The sequence below is a fragment of the Cyprinus carpio genome, chromosome A8, assembly GCF_018340385.1.
Source record: "Cyprinus carpio isolate SPL01 chromosome A8, ASM1834038v1, whole genome shotgun sequence".
Lineage (NCBI taxonomy): Eukaryota > Metazoa > Chordata > Actinopteri > Cypriniformes > Cyprinidae > Cyprinus > Cyprinus carpio.
The window spans coordinates 23,506,325-23,528,474 of NC_056579.1; the positions used below are offsets into that span (position 1 = coordinate 23,506,325).

Genomic DNA, 22,150 nt, shown 5'->3' on the forward strand with positions numbered 1-22,150 from the left:
AATGATGTAAATAAAAATATTCATTGTCATGATTTCCAAAAAAAGCAGCACAGCTTTTTCAACATTGATAATAAACTAATAAATGGTTATTGAGCAGCAAATGAGCATATTAAATTGTTTTCTGAAGGATTATGTGATTTTAAATTATATAAAAGTAGTACACACACACACACACACACACACACACACACACACATATATATATATATATATATATATATATAGGTGAGAATTACTGTAGATACTTCTTTCAAACAACAAAACAACAAAAATAATTATTGCAAACTTTTCACTCAATTATAAACTCATAAATTTACATTTTTATAATGCAAAAAGGATTCAGTTTTGGTTGAGTGTTCATTTAAGATCAGAAGTTGTAGAGGACGAAAGTCTATCGTATTTGTATTGCACGGAGATCATTACCAAGCAACAGAAGCACACTACAGCTCTGTTCCTAAACCCAGTGAGCTGCGCAGGTGCACTTACAGTGAAAAAAAGCCTGTTCCTGAAGGCATAACCATCTCTCACAAAGCAGGCAATCCCAGAATGCAGAGCTTCTGCCATGTTGAATGTCCCAAATCAATTTAGCTAGAATGCTTCTTTAGAGGGCACAAGGAAGTTCCCTAAGTAGACAGCAAGGCAGCTCACCAGATTGTGGAACAGAGTGTCTGTGTAACACTGCTCGATGTGACACATTGTAACCTTCAGATGTTGTTGAACAGATATCCATTGTTTCCCATAGTGTTTGCCACTGTGATCCCTCATTGTCTGTTAGTCCTCTTGAAACAACTAACACAACTAATCAGTCATCTGTCACTTTACATGTGCCTTTAATCACTGTAACTCTGGTTTGCCAAAACAAAGAAAAACATCAGCGCCCAGTTCTACTGCATTTCTGTTCTCTCCTTCACTGTCCTTTTCCGGGAATATTATTGCTGCTGGAATGTCACCGGCATCTAAATGATAGCTTTGTGGCATATTTTATTCAAAAGCTAGTTTTTCCCAGCATCTCGTTTAATTCTGCATGGACAGAGACAGACAGAGGTGTTGACCATGAATGTCACCAAAGCTGTGTCCATTTGTTTTGTGTTTCATCCGCTAGTGTGATGACCGTTTAGATTTTTCATGTCCCGTCACCATCTCATCCAGTGCATGCTCCTCAAATGCATCCAGTTCCAATATTTAGATTGCGGTTGTTGGGCTAACTGAGGGTCCCTCCCCTCTCCACACCCCTCCCTATCCTGGTACAGGTGTATTGAGGAGGATGCAGGCCTATTAGATCTGGAACCTCTGGCTGGTTTCCCCAAAGGCCTGGAGTTCCATAAGGCTGGCGAGGAACCCTATGACATTAAAGACATTTTTAGCACCTCGGTAGAGTCGGAGGCACTGAAAGAAACACTTTTCAGGCAGGCTAAAACACAGGTATGTGAATGTACCTGCTACTATGCCGTGAGCCCATATCTGCTCTAGCCACGCAAACATCAAGAGAAGGAAAGAGAGTCAAAGACCATTTTATTTACAAATAAATAAATAAATAAATAAATAAAATAAAATTGCATATTTTTGAACAAGTATACTACAAGTATACAAGTATATACTATAATGAACAATAATAGATATAATAGATATTTTAGTGTATTTATTTACACAAACTCTTGTGTACACTTTGTTTACACAAACACTAAAATATATACACACTAAATAACAATCTGTTATTATTCATGCATAAATTATGCAAAAAATAAAATGTTTTTGTTATATTCATGGGATGGTTAAGGTTACTTTTTGAACATGTAAAATGTACCACTTTTGAATGGAAAGGTTGGGAATTCCTGCAATAATCGATGCGGGAATTAAAAAAAATAAAAAATAAAACTACATGTAGCTTTTGCACTACCTAATCATTGCAATTTTCTATTTTGTTTTAGAAATAATATTTTCAATGTTCAACATTAATAAAAATATTAACTGAATGGCATTAACATAACTAACACTGTTATCTTTCTGTATCATTTCCTCATTTTTATAACTTTAAACTGTCTTCTGGTCTCAACATTTCATGTGGATTCGTTACATGTCTTTTATGTGTATATCTAATAGACAGTTGTCCTTTAATATTGTGTATCGACAGTACAATATCTGCTTTTGAATCCCTCATTATGTTTTAAGAATTCATATCCATTTGTTATTAAATAAATTCTAGTTTATTTGACATTGTCTCTAAATCCAAATGCTGTTATTCTGTTTTCTGTTGAGCACTGAATAAGCAGCTCAAAATAAAATGCACATGTATTTGGAACGAGTAAATAATGACTGATAAATTGTCTATTTATGAGTACAGCTTCTGAAATGCACAAACCCTAATTAACAGATGACAAATGTTTTGGCTTTGCAATTGAACTGTCCTCCTTTTCTCCATCCAGGCTTATGCAATGATGCTCTCTCTGTCTGAGAACACCAATCTGCATTCATCCTCACAGAACTCCTTGGATGCCTGGCTCAACATGGGAGGTGGGCCGTCGGAGACGAGCTCCTTTCACCCCCTCAACAACATCTGAGAACACCAACAAGACAAAAGAGAGATGGAGGGAGAAAGGAGGAGAGGGCAAGAGACCAACATGAAGATGCGTCACAAAAAGCTTGTGAAGACCAGCAATGCCACAGTAGATGAACCACCACTATGCGCGTGAGGAGGAGAACGTACTGTTGAGTGAAACAGACACAGACGGGAGAGTTTTATAACACGAGTGAACTCACCGAATCCCAGCCATACAGCATCTTTCCTGTCTGCAACTAGCCACTATAGTGATGCTCTCTCCTCATCAGCTGATTCAAGAGGGAGCCATGCATTCGAATGACTCTGAAATCACCTCTCCACCTCATTTTCAATGATATGCATTTCACAGAGACTGCTCTCAAGTCAAGGGTCTTCTCGGAGAAGCCCAAGAAGGCTTGAGTGGACAGAGTAGTTGAGTGTTTCTTCAACTGGAGATTTGAACCGTTTCTACGCAGCATTCCATTCTCACGTTGATTTTCTACAGCACTGTATCAAGGTTTCCTTTATTAACTCGCAGCCGTCTTACAGTAGATCATTATAGTAGACATCAACATTGATTTCCAATGGCAATAGAAGCACTTAAGTCTAGCCCACAACTAGCATGCTAACTTCCCCCCAAGGCTGAATACAGTTTGTAAGCCACTGTCTCAAAAGGTAAATGCTGGAAGTCACTGAGAAACCTCTGAGATTTGTGTTGGGCTGTGCGATTTTGTCTCGTCCCCAGCCGGATCTTCATACGATAAATCACTCAGCACGGTTGTTCATGTGTATAGCATCCCGGTCATTGTAATTATTGTTGTAATTAGTGTTTTAGCTGTACACAACCTTTAGTCCCAACTGAAAGTTTGTTTTTAAGAGTTAAATTATTCTCCAGTGGGGCAATTAGAAATCTTTTCTTTTTCTTGCATTCAGTAATATTATGATTTTTTTTTTTCTATGTGATTTGTTCTTCAGTAAGCAGTATTGTTTCTTTTTGAGCACATCTGTGCTTAAATGTTAATATAATTTTTTAGTGAAGGACCAAATTTGTACAATATTGTTGTATGATGGACAGTTAACCGTTGGTAGCAGAGAGTGTTGTGTGCCAAAACCCCCTTTTTTTTGACAATCATTACTTTCCTGAGTGGTCGCCTCCCCCCAAATATTGATGAGTGTTTGTCTTTTATTTATTCTTTTTTTTAAATGAAAGAAATGAAGAAAAAAAATGATTTACCCACTCGTTTGAAGGAATGAAATTACTGTAATATCGTGGAAATTCAGAATTGTTCAAGCTCTTCATAGTATGGAAGCCCGTTTCCGCCACTGAATAAAAATTAAAAAAAAGGTTGTTGCGACTTTTTATCTCACAATTCTGACTTTTTTCACATAATTGTGAGATATAAACTCTCAATTGCGAGTTATAAATTCAGAATTGCGAGACAAAGTCACAATGGCAAATCGCAATTCTGACTTTTTTCTCGCAATTGCGAGTTAATATCTCGCAATACTGACTTTTTTTTCTCACAATTCTGACTTTATTTCTCAGAATTGCATGTTTATATCTCAAAATTATGACTTTTTAACTCACAGTTGCGAGTTTATATGTGAGAAAAAAGTCAGAATTGTGAGATAAAAAGTCGCAATTACCTTTTTTAATTTTTATTCAGTGGCGGAAACAGCCTTCCATATCGTAGAGATGCAAGTTGCCAAAATCTGAATTACAAAATAGTGTGTTTATGTTATGAGCACATAATCATGAAGTCTGGTTTAAGATGCATCTGTTCAACCATTTAGAAAAGTAGACACTGAGTGATTTAAGAAAAAAAAAAAGAAAAAAAATATTTTTGACTGAAATATCAGGTAACTCAATAGAGGGGCATTATATTATGATATTTTTACACATTTTATCACTCATAGTCAAACATCATGAAGAAAATGGATCGACAGTAAATCGCATGTTTTCAATATCCCATTTGCTAGTCCTAAATATCATATCAAATTCTACATAATTCAAATACTTAATATCATTTAACGTTCACAAGAGCGTCGAGGTTTCTGAGAGATGCCCAAATCCATGAAAACACATGCGAGTCCTCATCCAACTCCTGAACTGTGAAGCCAGCGAACGAATCGTAAACAGCTGAATGCATATCATGAATGTGTAGAGTAGATTTAATATGTAGGTTATGAGTCAAACTTCCTCAGAAAGTTACCTTCTCTTGCTTGAATGTCTTTTTGGTCAGGAATTCATACTCTCCTCGCGTCTTTTTGGATGTTTAAAGACTCTCTGGAATCTGCACTTAAATCGAACGCACCCCTGTCTGCCTAGTTCATACTTTACATCTGAGCTCTTTTCTTAGTACTGATTTTAATGAATTTTTCTAAGCAAGGCTGGTTTTAACAAGCACTTTAACTCTTGGGTCATACAGGCATTTTTATCAGATGCTTTTAAATACAAAAGCAAAGAACATTCAAGCGTTGTTAGAAGAAATTGCTGGTTTTGAACGTGGATTATTCTGTTTTCACTGCGAACACAACCAAACAAGATTGACTTGACTGGCCTTTCACGGGGAATCAATCTGCTTGATAACGCTGTGTAAAAACATGCAGCAGTGTCTTATTTCAATATACTACCAGGTGGCGCACTGTGTAATCTTACCTATTTCATACTGTCTTTCCTCACTATATCATTTGCTCAAACCCTTGAGTAAAAAGCCTGTTAGGATTGCTGGGGATGTAAAGGAATTAAGAGTATGGAGAAGTCATGTCACATACTACTGTACTTAGCAAGCGCTGTAGGTGAAGAAATTGACCCACACGGTCAAATGGTCAAAAAATGAACAATGCATAATGTCCTTGGCCCACTGTTACATTGCAAACAAACCTATCATTTCAAAAACCATAGATAATGTGGTTTCTCTAAAAAAGTGTATAGTATTTCCAAAAAATAAAAATGACATTGATATGTCAGAAAATTCATTTTGAACATGGGTTTGAAAATAGATGGTGCTTGTTTCATTTGGATATGAGTTGTATATTGCTTCTGTTATGTTTATTAAAAAATATTGTGCATGACTTGTGTTAAGAGGTCATAATGGTGTCCATTTGTGAAATGTGTATCTTAAATTAAAAAGAAAAAAAAAATGAATTTGTAGATGCACTTATTGTACATGTGGTTAGGTTAGTAGGTTTGACTTTAAGTCCTGTCACTGCCTTAAATACTATGGGCAGATGGTTATTGAACTGAACAATATGCTTGTGGGAGAGAAATAATGACAAGATGTAAGGATTGTAGAATAATACTGAAAATTCTGAAGTTCTTTTTGATGCTTGTGATTACTGAAGATGTACTTTAGAGCAATTTCATGGAAAAGACACGATTCTGATGTTAATTCTGTAGAATAGATATGTATACCAAATGTAATCTTTCCAATGCTATGAAGAATTTATACATGAAATTGATATGCAATAAAAACCTGTGTGCTTTTTATATGAATGCTGTTTTTTATTCATTGGGTTAATGTACTGCAGATATATGCGTCAATGAGGATGTCAGTTGTTTGCTAGTAAAGCAACTAGTTTGCTAATAAGCAACTAGTTAATAGTGAGAATTAGCCCTTAAAATAAAGTGTTACCAAAAAAAATTACTACGCTGATTTACAATATTGAGTTTAGCTCTTAATAATAAGGCCCTTAAAATATATTATATATTAAGCATCATCATCCTGTACATTTATCTTCATTTAAGGGAAATAAATGAAAATGGGTCCAAGCTGTCATGTAAGTTTTGCAGTATTTTTTATTTATTCTTTAATTTTTTTTAAGGGTGTCATTAATGTAAAATACTAAACCAAATATTCTATGTTTTATATAAAATTTAAAAGAATAAGCCATATTCAAATATATAAACATAAATAAATGCCCTGATGGTGTAATACTTCATGCAGCCACAGTCACTTAATCATTTCTGAATGAATCAGCTGTTTTTAGTTGACTATAACACAAAAACGTTTAATTGCTATAGTCTCTAAACCAGTTACCGCTTTGATCTGTTTGGTCTGTTAATAGTTTCCACCGTTTTACCTTATCTCAGGTCTTTCTGTATCTTGAGGTCCACTTTCTGCAGAGTTTAGCTGCAACCCAAACAGACACACCTGATTGTCAGCATTGCCATTTTGTACATTATTTTAAAACAGTTGTTTTCAACAAGTCAAAACAACAGCGGCATATGAGCTACTTATTTGCTAAAAAAAAAAAAAAAATACCTTTTTTTCTTACATCTGTTATTGGAGAAGTTATGTTGTCGTTAGTTACATTTAATCACACCTGTAAGCTTGGTCGCGTCACTGCGCCATCAGATTCATCCGCGCAGAAAAGAGGAGCCGAAGCACAACTCAGGTAATGACCGAAACAATGTTCCTCCGCAAATAACTTGTAGTTTTATTCATCAACCACTAGAGGACCTGAGGGCACAAAGTAACAGTGCCAGCAGGTAACTGTGTATCTTTACCTACTGGCAGCTTGTTAAAAAGTCTAATCTTAAAAAAAAGTGTTTTTAAAAACCTGTTCTTGTTGATAAGATCACCTGAATGAAATAAAAGTCTACTTAAGAACTTTTTAACACTTTTTTATTAATAGCAGATTAAAAGATTTAGTTTAAAGTGCATTTTTAAATCACTGTTTTAATAATATTTGCCATTCTTTAAAAGGGTTGTTCACCCAATTGCTGCCATTATTTATCCATTATCAAGTTGTTTCAAACCTGTATGAGTCTCTTTCTTCTGCTAAACACAAAAGAAGATATTTTGAATAAGAGTAAGTGATGCAGATGAGTACATGATGACAGAATTCTAATTTTTATCCCTATAATTTATATATATTGACTAACATACTAAAGATGTGTGAAGAACTTGATTATTATTGAAACTGTAGTGTGTTAATTGATATTAATTTGAAGTTAAAAAGTTATTATTTTAATTAACTATATACATCATCATAAACGTGCAGTTACACATATATTTAAAAATACATGACATAGAGGCTTTGATAGAAATTACATAAATGATATTAGATGAAAATTTCGTCATTATCTTTTATTCTGCTTCTAATGTATTTGTGTGCAATCCATCCACATCATTTGAAAGGCCACGCATGATAGTCCCGGAGTCTGTAGTAAAGGTTATCACTGTCTGTCAGCCACTAGATGGAGCTTTCTATACTTTGACAGTTTCTCGTGTGGCTTGCTTGATTTGCTTCATTTGTTTCATTTGCACTCACCTTCTGCGAGTCTGTTTTTTTTTTTTTTTTTAATTACGGTTTGTCAGTGGAGAAAACATTTCACTGAATATAGGCTACTCTCAAAAACATTACTGAAAAGCAATGCATGTTTTTCAAGTAGGATGTTTATGATATTGACACTTTTGGATATTAAAACATATTTGAAAACCATTTACAAGGGATTTAGATATGATAACAGACAGCGTGTGTGGTGTAATAATTTAGTCAAATTAATCTATCTAGTTATTCAACTATTACTATTTTCATCAATTAAAAATAAACACTTTACAATTTCGGTTTTCAATTCTTAAACTTGATCTCTTTCGTATTTACATTTATAGTAGGCAATTCAAGTGAAAAGAAACATTTTCCAGATCCAGTTAATTTATAGTATTTTGCACGTGCAAATAAAGACCTGAAGAGATCTTAGTTGCCCTCGTTAAGCGACTGTTTTACTTAAAAATAGGGAATTAAACCATATTAATTGCTAACTATAACTAACCATATTATTTGTAACTATAAATGTTAATCTTTTACTAACATAATCATGTTGCATTATATTACGAATGGAATTACACTTTTGCTGTCTTATTAACGAAATTATTAAAATGCTTAATTAGCCTAACACATAATAGCCTAATTTTAATCCAGAAAGCTGCACGACATGTAAAACATTTCCGGTGCAAAACGGCCTGTATTTTTTCCCCTCCAAGTAATAGGTGTTTATGAATGATATTTCCATTTGCAGTTGTTGAAATGGATAGTGCTGTATAAAAAAAAAAAAAAAAGAAGAAGGTGTAGACGAATAAAAGAGACGAATAACATTATTATTATTATGATCATTACAGAAACAAAATGTGCACGTCTGTAAGAAAAATTAAACACGTTTAATAAATCAAATATTATCTTCTCTGTAGCAACCACTTCAGTTTAACCCTGCAATTAAAACTACGTCACATATTGCACCAAACTGCACATCAAAGACGAACACAGACACACACGATGAGCTTATTCCCGGGAAAAGAGGACAGTCAGTTATGATATCATAGCGCTTGATGTGGATGTTCACTCATGTGGTGTGAAATACAAGGATAGTCTCATGTCATCACTGGAGTACATGAAAAAGGATTGTTTCGCGTCTGGGACCCTGTCATCGGCCTCTCTGAAAGGCACCTTAACTAAAATCAACAGCCGGAGACATAAAGCTCGAAAGAAGATCTCACCCCGAAACAAAGAGCAACCAGAAGCAGAATGGGACGTTTGCAGGTCACGAGCAGCTACAGTATTTATTTATAGAATATATAGCCTAGGCCTATATGCTATTAGTAGTAACAAGCAGTCATTTATCTTGAATGATTGAAACGTGTTTAATGTTAATATTTGTTATCAATTACTTTAACATTTGTTAATATGGTGTGATCTGTAATCTGTTGTTTTATTTTAATTAGCCTATATAAAACGAATACTCTCTGAATTTAAAGCGACTAAGGGAAATATTAATAGAAGGAGCCATTAACATGCGATTTAACCAGAGCTTGATAGATTACTTGTGAACTGTAGTCCATTACTGATCACAGATTACATGATGAAAACTGTAGTTTTATTACCTTATTAAGTTGTTCATATGTATTCTGACTACTTTTTGGATTACTTTTTTATCAGACTTGTTTTAAACTTACAATTAAACGTACTATATTTACTAAAAAAAAAGAGAGAGAGAGAGAGAGAGAGAAAGATGCTATTAACAACATAACATGCATTAAACATTAGATTCATTTAGGGTTTCCCAAACTTGGAAGAACTGTGGTGGCTTTGTGAGTTGATAAAAAGCTAATAATTAATTAAATAAAAAAAAAAACAAATAAATCAATCAAACTAAAAAAAAAAAAATAAGAAATATTTAATTAGTTTACCTGCATTTCAATGTGACTATTGAGTAACATCAAACTGTAAACATGCAAATGTGTTGTTAAATTTCTTCAGAGATAGTATTTATTTCATATATGGTCTAATTGCATGAGAATAGCTTTTTCCCCCAAATTCGGAAAGCACGGCTTGCAAATGTATTTACACGACAAATAGTGAATATAGTTAAAGCTAAATGGTAGGATTTCTTTTATAATAGGCAAAAAAAGAAGAAGAAATAGGAAGAATCAATAAATTATGTATAATTAATGCCAAGTTGTGGTTGAGTATCAGAAACCTAGGTTACATTTAAAATGCTGAATTCATTTCAGAGATGATCAAATAAAATGCAAAGAACTAACATAAATGTTTGTGCGTTATTTGCAATATATGTAATGTATGAAGTCAGTGCTTCTCAAGTTCACAGATGTCAACACTGTGGTGTGGTTCATCAGTTTATGAATATGTTCCACTGAAATACTTAAAAGAGTTTCGTTTACGCTCTTTTCACAGGCTGTCTTTGCTCAGTTGTGGCAGTCGCAGCCGTACTGTTCGCAGAATACTTGTTGCTTGTGTCATCTCTTTCCTGGCGCTTCTCTCTGCTGTGACCATGGACTTCAACTTATCTTTGGCTCAGTGGCAAGCAACTGAAGCTTCGCTTAAAGAGCTTTCGTCCTGTAGGACAAACGTTACGCTCAGACTCGTTATGGAGCTCCAAACATTAAGAAACCTCAGAGAGAATACAGTTCATCAGATCAAGCAAGAAGAGTTTCTGAGCTCCTGCTCTTTGGTACTGCTCACAGTTCATCGTTGTTGTGCTAGTACTGATATGGACAGTTTGGGTCAGCCCTGTGGTGTTGAGTTACTTGAGTTTTGTGAGCATCTTCAATCCAACCTTTCAGAGTTTCTCAACACTACATGGAGAGGCGAGAGAATGGATGCTAATGATACCACAGTTTTTACTATTGCAATTGAGAAGATATTAAACGCATGGGGAGTCAAAGATGTTGACATCGGTCTCCTCAAACACAACCCGGACTGGACAGATGTCCTTGCTCTGAAACTGCTCTTAACTGTCCATGAGTTGAGCTATCGGTTGATAACAGGTGAAAAGAAGGTTGATGATATAACACATGCAACAACACTCATGTCAGTCTTAAAAGACATGTCTGAAAACCTCCATCACTGCTGGATGGAAAGCACTGATTTCGAGCTAAACCAGACTAATATAAAAGATTTCATTTTCTCTGCTGCCACAACATCCAATGGATCCACTGAGTTCATGTTGGCCTTGGAGAACACGCTGAGATGTTTTCACACCAGAGCCGGGTGGGCTCTGAAACTGAAATCCAGAGACATCTCGTCCAGCATCAGTCTGAAGATCTGCCTGCTCACCATCGCCTGTCTCATTTACCCCACAGTGCTGCTCTCCTTCAAACAAATGACAGAATGGATCCAAGACTACGCTCAGAGCCTCAGGGAGAAGACAGAAGACCTGAGGAGAGAGCGACGTCTTGCAGAAGATCTCCTGCATCAGATGCTGCCCAAATCTGTGGCCAAGCAGCTACGCCAACACAAACATGTGGAAGCTGAGAGTTATGAGAAGGTACATGGTTATAAGCTTTCTATATACAGAAGTCTTCCGACATTCCCTTTTAACAAATCAGACTCATTATATTCAGTATTCAACAGGGACGTCGGCAGGATGGCAGTGTCAGGAAAGCGCACATGCTGCCATTCTGTTTGTTCTTTTTGTTGTAGTAATTGCCTGTAATTACGGTATTCCATATTCATCAGGAGATAAAACAGCTCATGAGGGAGTGGGGTAAATGACACACGTCTGTAAGAGCAATCTGTGCACCTGAAGCCTGTCCCCTCAGATTTAGAGCTCTTAAAGCAAAGAGATGTTTTGAAGAATTGGACTTACAGCGCCACATGTAGCAGAATGAAAATACATTTCATAAAAGCAACACAATATCTGCACTCACAAAGATGGTATTCTAAAAATGGTAACATCTAAAATAACTTGTTTTATTCGAGTCAAATCATTTGTCCAATCTATATACCAACAAACTCATTTGTATGCATTAAATAGAAATAGCTCTATAAGGTAATAACAGCAGGTTACCATGCTTTCCTGAAATCAGGGTTAGTGATCTGAACATATTCCTAACTCGTCCTGCGCCGTTCATGCTCCAAATGTGAATGATGCTACAAATCCTGCAGTTTGTTATGAAGTTAAGCAGATTTTCACCTGTGGATGAATATCATATAGGGAGTTGAAACTACACAGCAGCATGCTTAGAAGATGTAGGAATCTAGGAAGCATGTTGTGGTTTTCTTGATTAGCTATGCCAAGAATGTGGCATGATGTACTTTTTTTTTTTTTTTTGAGGAAGCAATTAATACACATATTCTCTTTCAGGTGACTATTTTTTTCTCAGACATTGTGGGTTTTACTGTGATATCAGCCTCCTGTACTCCACTACAAGTTGTTGAGATGCTAAATAACCTCTACATGTGCTTTGACACACGCATTGACTCCTATGATGTCTACAAGGTATAAACATTCTCTGAAACTCATAATCACACATAAATTCTATGAATTATCATACAACAAATCATCACAGCATATCTGGCTTATGCTGAGGTTATGCTCAGTGATCAAAAGAACATTCTTCACCTAGATGTTTTTTTTTTTAAATTCTTTTTTAGGTACTTTATTATTATTTTCTTGATGCTGGTCTATTAGAAGTGAATTAATTAATATTATAATCCATTGTGACTCCAAATTCACATTACCCTTAATAATAATAATTTATAAATTCTAAAATAATAATAATAATAATATATATTTTACTGATTGGTGCAATTATGTATTACAGAAATTCTAAACAAAATAGACACTTTCATTCTAAAGTTTGGTGAAGACATTTTTTTTTAAAAATTACCACTTATTCAGAGCAAGGATTAAATTAAACAAAAGTGACAATAAAGATGTTTACACTGTATATATATGCATTTTTTTTAGGATTCTTTGATGAATACAAAGTAATATATATATATATTATGCCAAATACAGTACAGGTCAAAAGTTTGGAAAACATTTATTTTTAATGTTTTTTTAAAGAAGTTTCTTCTGCTCATCAAGCCTGATGATCAAATTTGATCAAAAATACAGAAAAAAAAAAATTAATATTGTGATATATTATTACAATTTAAATAATTGTTTTAAAATTTATTATACTTTAAATTATCATTTATTTCTGTGATGCAAAGCTGAATTTTTAGGATCATTATCACATGCTCCTTTTAGAAATCATTCTAATATGATGATTCATTATCAAAGATAGAAAACAGTTCTGCTGCTTATATTTTTCAGAACGTGATACTTTTTTAGGATACTTTGATGAATAAAAAAAAAAATAAAAAAATAAAAAAGAAGCTATGTTTTTAAAATTAAATTTTTTGAATAACAATATACACTACTGGTCAGTAATTTGGGGTCAGTAATTTTTTTTTCTTTTTTTAAATAAAATCAATACTTTTATTCAGCAAGGATGTGTTAAATTGATAAAAAGTGATAGTAAAGAAAATATATTATTAGAATATATATTATTAGAATTTTTATTTTTATTTTGAATGAATGCAGTTCTTTTTAACAAAAAAAAAAAAAAAAAAAAAATTTTATTCATCATATATCATAGACAGCAGAACTGTTTCAACACTCATAATAAATCAGAATATTAAAATGATTTCTAAATGATCATGTGATAGACAGGATGTTACATGTGACACTGAAGGCTGGAGTAATGATGCTGAAAATTCAGCTTTTGCATCACAGGAATAAATTTTTTTTTTTTAAGTATATTCAAATAGAAAAAACTATTATTTTTAAGTTGTGTCATAATATTTCACAATATTACTGTTTTTTTCTGTATTTTTGATCCAAATAAATGCAGGCTATGAGCAGAAGAAACTCATTTTATATGTAAATGTTTTCCAAACTTTTGACCTGTACTGTGCTATTACTATTTTTACTGTATTTTGATTAAAAAAATAAAATATATATATATATTATGCCAAATATATTAATAATATATTATAATAATATCTCACTGTAATACTATTTTTACTGTATTTTGATTAAATTAATGCACCTTTGGTTAGAATAAGAGACTTGTTTTAGAAACATTAAAAAAATCATACCAACCAAAGACTTTTGAATGACAGTGCAGTGTTTATTATCATTGCTATTTTGTTGATTTTGATTGCAACCATTTTCCTAATAAAAAAATCTTCTAAAATAAAAGCATATGCAAAATGACTAAATGTAATGTAAATGTAACGTTTAGAAAAGATATATGTAATTATACATTTATCTCCAGTTTAAAGGTGTATTCTTAATGCTGATGTACTGATGTAATAAAGAAGCTACAGTCGTTAGATTTAATCAAATACGTCATTACTGAGCTTCTGTGTTTGAATGAAACAGGTGGAGACTATAGGAGACGCGTACATGGTGGTCAGTGGACTGCCGGAGAGAAACGGAGATAGACATGCAGATGAGATCGCTAAAATGTCTCTGGATCTGGTGGCCGCGGTCAGACAGGTGCTGATACCTCACATGCCTAACAAACGCCTTCAGCTGCGAGCCGGCATACACACAGGTGTGTATGTGTGTATCCTGTCTTCACACACAAGACCTGGTGATTACAGATTGTTTAATAATAAAGGTGCCACATAGTAACTGACTAAAACATGAGTACATGAATCATTTTGTTACGTTACATGTTAGGCCTGTAGCTTAAAATCAACCTGAAATTAAAATCTGCCATATTTAACGTCCCTGATCTTATCTGTGAATTTATCAGCTAGTTATAATGCAGCCTTTGTAAAACTGTGCAAATTTCTTTATCAGTGACAGTTAGCATTGATGTATTAAATACTACGACAATAATAGTAAATAACAATATGATATACAAATATATTTGTAGTAATTCACAGTGTTGTCTTTCATACTACTTAAGGTCCTTGTGTAGCTGGGATTGTTGGTTACAAGATGCCGCGGTACTGTTTGTTCGGTGACACAGTCAACACGGCCTCTCGCATGGAGTCCACTAGTCTGCGTATGTTCATCTATCCAGTTAATGTGCAGCCTTTTAATCTTGTGCTGATCTTTTTTGTTCCTTCACTGGTTCTTCTGAATGCAGAGATCATGAATATTTTTATCATATTATAAACTGAACTCACCAGAGCCTCCATTTCAACCATGACATTAGCATGTGGCTAAGCTAACAACACAATGTGTCTGAGTTTCATCTCAGCAGCACAAAAGCTGTCACTGTGGCGGTACCTTTTCAAAAGGTACACTTTTGTTCCTATTAGGTTCTAATATGTACACTTTAAGTACTAATATGTACCTTTAAGATACCAAAATGGACCCTTTAGGTACAAACATGTACCTTTTGAAAAGGTACCGCCCCAGTGACAGCTTTTGTACCTTTATTTCTGAGAGTGCAATGTAGCTTCTGCCTGTTGGCCATTTTGCGTAACAGTGGAACATTAACCTTTCATTGATCTGGTCTTCAGCACAGAAGATTCATGCAAGCTCTGCTACATACCTGGCGCTCATGAAGGACAATGTGTATGAACTGCAGTTACGCGGTGAGATCGAAGTAAAGGTGAGATTCAGTTCTATAGATGTTATCTATACATCTTTACATCATGAGGTGAAGTTATGACATCACAGAACATGAGTAAAGCGTTTGTCTTCATAATATTTCATCCAAATGCGACAGCTTAATGTGATATTATTGTGGTTTTCAGGGAAAAGGAAAAATGAACACTTACTGGTTGATTGGTCACAAAAACTACAGCGTTCAGAATGACAGTTTGGTGTGTCACTGGAACCCCAATATCTCAAGAAAGAAAAAGGCCCCTGTGGGGAGCAACGTGTCCATAGAGAATGTAAGTGTTCAACTTGTATTACTTGTTCTTGGAATATATAATACTGTTCAAAAAAATTAATAATAATAATTTAATACTTTTATTCAGCAAAGAAGCATCAACTTACAGTAAAGACTTTTATTGTTACCATACAGGTGCAGACAGATAGATAGATTTATCATTTTCATGACTGTAATGGTAAAAGATCACAGGAATCTGCTGCAATCTTGCACTCAGAAACAAATGAAATAAACAACACTATGAGCTGCACAATTCTTCTTGTACACAATGTCCTAACCAGGTGTAACACAATTCTATGTTTTTTCCTTATCAGCCGCTAAGACCAAACATTTTGTTGATCACTTGGTTTTAATTTCTGTTCTGTGACACTAGATAACACTCACAGTTTCAAAATCTGCATTCACTTTCAACTGTATTAAATCCATAGTTCATTCATGAAACTGTATCCGAGTGCCAACTGGTTCTTCAAACACCGTGGCAGTAGCCAATCAGACACACTTCCTAATTCATGTATCCGTTTATTTCATTCCCTAGCCAGCAATCGTCCTGCAGCACAATTGTGAAACCCTTGTTTACCCTCCTCCTCCCCAGCTCCACCTGTATCAGCTTCTCTCATTTTTCTTGTAGCAGCATGTTTCCTTATTATGTATGTCATTTTAACTGAGCCAATCCTTGGATTTTGTTTAGCAGCAGCAAAGCAGATCTCGCCTTGCAAATACATGCTGGTTAGAGAGTTATCATGACCAGTGTTGAGGGTAACGCATTACAAGTAAAGCAGGTTACGTAATCAGATTACTTTTTTTTTTAAAAAGTTATAGAAAAGTAACACATTTTTAATTTACAAGAAAATATCTGAATTACTTTTTCAAATAAGTAAGCCCAGTTACTTTGTTTTCCCATCGATTGACCGACAGTTCTCCTGTCCTCATGTAGAGAGAAATCAGGAGTAAGTGCAGAAGTGTTGTGTGCGCTGTAAACATGATGTTACTGTAGTTCAACATGCATTTACTCATCTCACTTACACATAAACAGATTTAATATTCTTCAGCGTGAATAAAAACAATGAAATGGACACTCAGAATATGACGCAAACCTGCAATGATTAAATATGTTAAATAACACAAATATCCTTTATGTATTTAATTCCTTCAGCCTGAGGCTTATTCATTTCACGTTTGGTGTGAAAGGGCTTTTATATTTGCCAAATATATAACTTTTTTATATTAAAAACAAGCAAGAAAGCCCCTAACTTAGTTACTTTTTTAGGGAGTAACGCAATATTGTGATGCATTACTTTTAAAAGTAACTTTCCCCAACACTTTTCATGACTGAACTGTTTTAATCACGAAAATGTTCTGATTAGCAGTTTCACATTCAAATACACTGTTAAAAAAACAAAGGCTCCAACAGGGGCTTTTCAGAGATGCCATAGAAGAACCATTCTGAGTTCCTCAAAGAACATTTCAGTGAATAGATCTTGAGATTTTGTTAACGTGTGACGAATATTTTACTAATCTGAAGATCCTTTTATGTAAAGATTCTAGATCGTCATGCTCATTAAAAATGCATTGATATTAGACTGAGAATGCTAACGTATTAATATAACATTACATCTGCACCCCATTTTTCAGTCCAGCCTCACTGTCCAGAGTATAGGTGACAGTATCACACCAGCCTCTCAACCTGAAGTCCTGCCCAAACTGGAGGGGTCAGAGGTCACACTGTGCGTTTCTGCACAGGTGGAGAACTGCGCGAGCAGCTTCGGGACACTGGGCTCGATGGTGGGAGCGCTGCAGGAGGAGCAGGAGACGGAGGATCGTCCACCCGACCAACACAATGAGAAAACATCTCTGCTTCCTGGCGCAGTGTCACACAGCCAATCTGCACTGTCCGAACTGACAAAATAATGCGCACAAAATGATTTTAAAGTATTTGCATGAAAGTGAATGAGGTGCTATGTGGGCCTTTACAGTATATTTCAAATATACATTATTTTATATTCCCCCTTAAAAAAGACTAAATACATTTTTAGGTGTTTAAATACATCAAAATCAGTAAGGAAATGATATTGGTAATGTATATTTTAATATGTATTTATCTAATAGTATTGTTACAATGTATTGTTTACAGGTAGCCATATTTACAGCTACTTGGTTTCAAACAACAAAACTTAGATTTTCTTGCCTTGTTCTGTGTGGTTTCATTGTTACAATTTGCCATAATATTTAATCTTCTCTTACTCTCAAAATAATGCTGCTTATCACAAAACCTCACATAATTAAAAAAAAAAAAAAACAGGATTAAATGTTTAGCTGAGAGGTGACTATTATTTGTCAATGTTTTATTTATTACTATTATATGTCAATGTTTTATTTGTAAAGTGATGATATTTACCAAGTTTGTTCAGAGTTACCTGTCTCAATCCAGTGTTATCTCAATGTTTCTGTTATATTTCATGTTATTGGTGTTATATTTCATTTTGCCATTGTTTTTCAGAACTTTCTTAATTATTATTATTTATTTTATTTTTTATTTTATTTTTTTGTAATCTTGCCATTTTGTTATATTGCCTGAGTTTTTCCACTCCATAGAATGTTTTTTTTTTTTTTTCTAAAATGTAAAATGTTTTCTAAAATCTAAAATGTTACACTGTTACTAAATACTATAAATAAACAGGTGTCAGTTTATTTGTGAATTTGACCAAATTCTGCTATTTATATTAGGGTGATACATAGAAATAATGACCTGTCTATACTGTTCTATATTCATGTTGTTATGATAAATATTTTAATAAACATTCTAATAAGAAACATTTTCAATTTTAAAAAATTTAGATATTTTACTTTTTTTCATTTAGAATAAATACTGGATTAAATAAGTTAATTTCAGCAATTAAAATGTAAAGTTTAAATTTGAATTAAATGATTAAATTGAATTTATTTATATCAGCATTATAGTGGCCATCTTCATCTCTTCTACAGTAGACAGTGGACACTGAAAACCCTATATTGGTCTATGACTCAATTCTGCAGTGTTTCGCAACATAGAGAATTTTCCTAATCAGAGCCTCAGTACCAGCTTTGTAGAGTCTGCACCTGGAAATCACTGTAGGTGAAACCCGAAGCCGTGAGGGTGATTTCCCCTTAATTTCAGTCTACAGTATCTCACGGCCACAAGTCCTCATCCAGATCCTCAAAGAACACTGAACAAATCATCTCCATTACCAGAAGTGGCAGATAATGAGAGAGAAATCCAGCGCACGTGATGAATGATTAGGGATGGAGAAGCCCTTATTTAGAGGCTTTAAATGACAAAAGCCTGCGCCCAGAGCCATTGTGTTCCAGTTAAATGAAGGTTGGGGGTAATTACTTTGGCTGAGGCACAAGCCACTCAGGGTACAATATATAACACACACACACACACAGCCAAACCCAAAGTATAAGCAAAGACAGCAAAGAAAATAACAAAAATCAGCATTCATATAGTATACATGTATTGCTCAGAAACTACTTAAGTTTATCATGAGGTCAGTTTACAGCCCAACTTATTAAACTTTCTCTCAACTGTACAATGAATGACTGTATGAATTTCAGCTTAATATCAAGAAACAAAAGAAGAAAACAACAGTTTTTAAATTCACTTAGTGTTAGACTTAATTTTTAATTTTACAGTTTTTATCAGTCAAATCTTGTCATGAGTTTTTCCCAACTTCAGACTGAGTTTCACATTTAAGAGTCTGACCACTGGGAGGAGACATTGTACCATAATCCACACACACACACACAAACACACACTCTGTACAGTATGTGGGGTACAGTGTGGATGTTACATATCTGATCTGCTGCACTTGTCAAAATGGCAGAATATACTGCACATAAATACTGTATCCCCCAATGCAATGTAGTCTTGACCATAAATATCTCATACCCAATGTTTTATATATATAAATACTAGCATACTACTGTTCACAAAACATTATTATTGCTGCAGATTACAGCATATACTGAGCAGTACGCAGTAAGTATTCTGTTTTGAACACAGACAAATACTTCTGCTTCAGAATTTAAATAAATACAAGTGCAAATACAAATAGTTTCAAATAATGTTTCTTAAGCTGATCTGAAAGTCAAACAAAAAAAGATTCAAAACTCTACAAACAATGCCTTAAATATAACTAAAAATTTTACCTCATAAAAATGTAAAAATTGCAAATATAAAATAAACTGGAACATTGCAGATACGAAAACCTCAGTTTACTGTAAACTTTAAGCTACAATTTAAAACAGCGATTTTAAAAGCTTTATCTGAAATTGTATCTTTTTACTTTAATCTACACTTAAAAACAGTTCCCCTAATTCAGCTGAACTTTGTCTGTCATTTTTAAATAATAAAACAATAAAAACAACTCAAAAATAAAAACTTAACAACTTGAATATTTGAATTTGTTAAAATTATTATGAGGAGTTAAAGTAATGGAGAAACACATGTTGCCATGACTTACAGATGTTCTACGGTGTACCTTTTCAAAATAAATCCTGACTGTAATAATTTTAACCTATATATATATATATATAAGAGAGAGAGAGAGAGAGAGAGAGAGAGAGAGAGAGAGAGTATTTTCCTTTAATGCTATTTCCTATAAAAAAATTAAAAAAAAAACTTAAAGATGTCCACATCATTTGCCAGTTATGTGCATGGTTCCTGCACAGAAAACATAAACTCAGATATTTCAGAAAATGAAAATGCAATATGATTCTGTAAGAATAAATCAATAAAATAAACAAGTGGAGAGAGAACAAAGAAGAAGAAAAAGACCTGAGACACTCAGAGCTCAGCTCAGGTTGACACTGATGTTCTCATCCTCAACCAGATCAATCCAGTCAACGCCAGACCTCGGAAAATAATGCAAATGTGCAACAGGTGCGTTCCTCAAGCAATCATTCTCTGTTTCTGTACTCCAGTGGCATAGTGTTACGTAATGTCAATCTGGATCCTGCTGCATCTAGACAGCAGTAAACATTTGTTATGTTTTTGAATGGGCAAACCTGTTGCTCGTTTAACTGGCATTCTCTTCGTAATTGTAATGATACAAAACTTTGGCGATTAACTGAATAGCCCCACATGGAAACTTCAGCAAAACCCTCAGCCTTGACTTCTTTATTGCACTTGACTTTATTGCAGTGGTTTGTCAGGTATTTCAAGCACTATACAGAGAATGAGTTTTGACTGAATCACTATTGAGCGCATGACCTTGAAAATGAGAGTGAAATGCATTTTGGAGAAAGAAATCTGTCTGTAACTTTATACAGCACAAGAACACACAAATATATTACAAATATGATAGCAAGGGAAGAAAAGATGACTGTATGGTATTACTGCATATGTTGCTTTCGGATATGTTCAGAACGGAAACTAGATACTGATTATATGTTAAAATATACTACATACTATGCAGCACATTCTGCTGTCTTGAAAGTAGACATTATTTTAGAATAAACATTTCAGTAATGCAATAATAAGTCTGTTGTGTTCACTTGACCACATCACTCATGATTGCCTTAGATGAAGATAATAGCTATTTCACATTATTAGGTCAGGTTTGTGTAAAATGTGATAAGAACTTATTACATATATAATATACTTTAAAAGAATATAGTTAAGCATGAACGGAATGTAATGCAAATTTAGGATGCTTAAATGCAATTAAAAATGTATTATATTAAAACCAATCAGTTGAACTTAAGAGGGTTTTTGACCCACTTAAGTAGGACTTCAGTACCTCTTTATATTTAATGTACTAATTTACTTTATATTGATTTTCTATTGTCTTTGAATGTATTTTATATTGTATGAATGTACTGACAAGCATTTATGGTAAACTTAACTATACTTTAACGCCATTTCTATTGAAACGTGTATGTATTCAAATATATTTGTAATTACACATTTGCAAGGATGAAGTTGGAATTTATTACATTTAAAATGTGTAAACTTCAAATATAATATCAAATAACACACTACAGAACTTAAAATATAATCAAATACTGTGCTTTTTTGTATGGTAGACAAAATAAATATAAAACACAAAAAATGATTTTTTTATATATATTTTGTTATAAAACAATGATTTAGCATGTACTTTAAATTAAAACTTTAATTTAACATTATTACAAAGTTCACTTTTAAAAAATGTACTTAAGAAACATGAAAGTGCCATAAAAGAACATTCAGTAGAATTAAGCACAGTTCTTGCCAGATGTGAGAATATAACCTACAGTGTATTAACTGCAGAGACGGTTAAGCGTGCTGTACAATCTGATACATATTTATTGTTCCTAGAAATAAAATAAATGATTATTTCGCCAGTACAGAAAGAGATTCGTGAGATGTCCCCTGCTCTTATTTACTGACGTCAGAGGCAACAACATTAAGACTTATTACACAGCTCCACAATTAACCTCT

The 22,150-nt window shown here is 33.8% G+C and overlaps 2 protein-coding genes and 1 long non-coding RNA gene across 9 annotated transcripts in view; 2 read left to right on the forward strand and 1 right to left on the reverse strand.

Annotated features, from left to right (window-relative positions):
- The window catches only part of LOC109094668 (histone-lysine N-methyltransferase PRDM16-like), a 207,043-nt gene extending 203,139 nt beyond the window's left edge, over positions 1–3,904 (forward strand). For 4 of the 7 annotated variants that reach the window (XM_042762873.1, XM_042762874.1, XM_042762875.1 and 1 more), the window contains 2 exons: positions 1,251–1,422; positions 2,424–3,904. In XM_042762873.1, the coding sequence (XP_042618807.1) occupies positions 1,251–1,422; positions 2,424–2,558 (307 nt within the window). In that variant the 3' untranslated portion in view covers positions 2,559–3,904. The remainder of the gene's footprint in view (positions 1–1,250; positions 1,423–2,423) is intronic. The other 3 variants (XM_042762876.1, XM_042762877.1, XM_042762878.1) reach the window with 2 other exon arrangements.
- Positions 1,212–6,940, reverse strand: LOC122145963. The gene is made up of 4 exons (XR_006160696.1): positions 6,802–6,940; positions 6,620–6,669; positions 2,360–2,554; positions 1,212–1,340 (listed from the first exon to the last, which is right to left on the reverse strand). It is a non-coding gene; the product is annotated as an uncharacterized LOC122145963 (long non-coding RNA).
- Positions 6,558–18,306, forward strand: LOC109094494. The gene is made up of 8 exons (XM_042762880.1): positions 6,558–6,934; positions 10,232–11,324; positions 12,144–12,278; positions 14,214–14,388; positions 14,749–14,847; positions 15,311–15,402; positions 15,548–15,688; positions 17,320–18,306. The coding sequence occupies exons 1-8, from the start codon at positions 6,765–6,767 to the stop codon at positions 17,593–17,595; spliced, it is 2,181 nt and encodes a 726-aa protein (XP_042618814.1). The 5' UTR covers positions 6,558–6,764; the 3' UTR covers positions 17,596–18,306.
- The last annotated feature ends 3,844 nt before the right edge of the window (positions 18,307–22,150 follow it).

Coding starts and splice junctions, on each gene's coding strand:
- LOC109094494 (XM_042762880.1), top strand. CDS start 6,765: ATGAGCTACTTATTTGCTAAAAAAAAAAAAAAAATACCTTTTTTTCTT. Junction 14,389..14,748: donor GCGAGCCGGCATACACACAG/GTGTGTATGTGT, acceptor ATACTACTTAAG/GTCCTTGTGTAGCTGGGATT. Junction 15,689..17,319: donor GCAACGTGTCCATAGAGAAT/GTAAGTGTTCAA, acceptor CCCATTTTTCAG/TCCAGCCTCACTGTCCAGAG.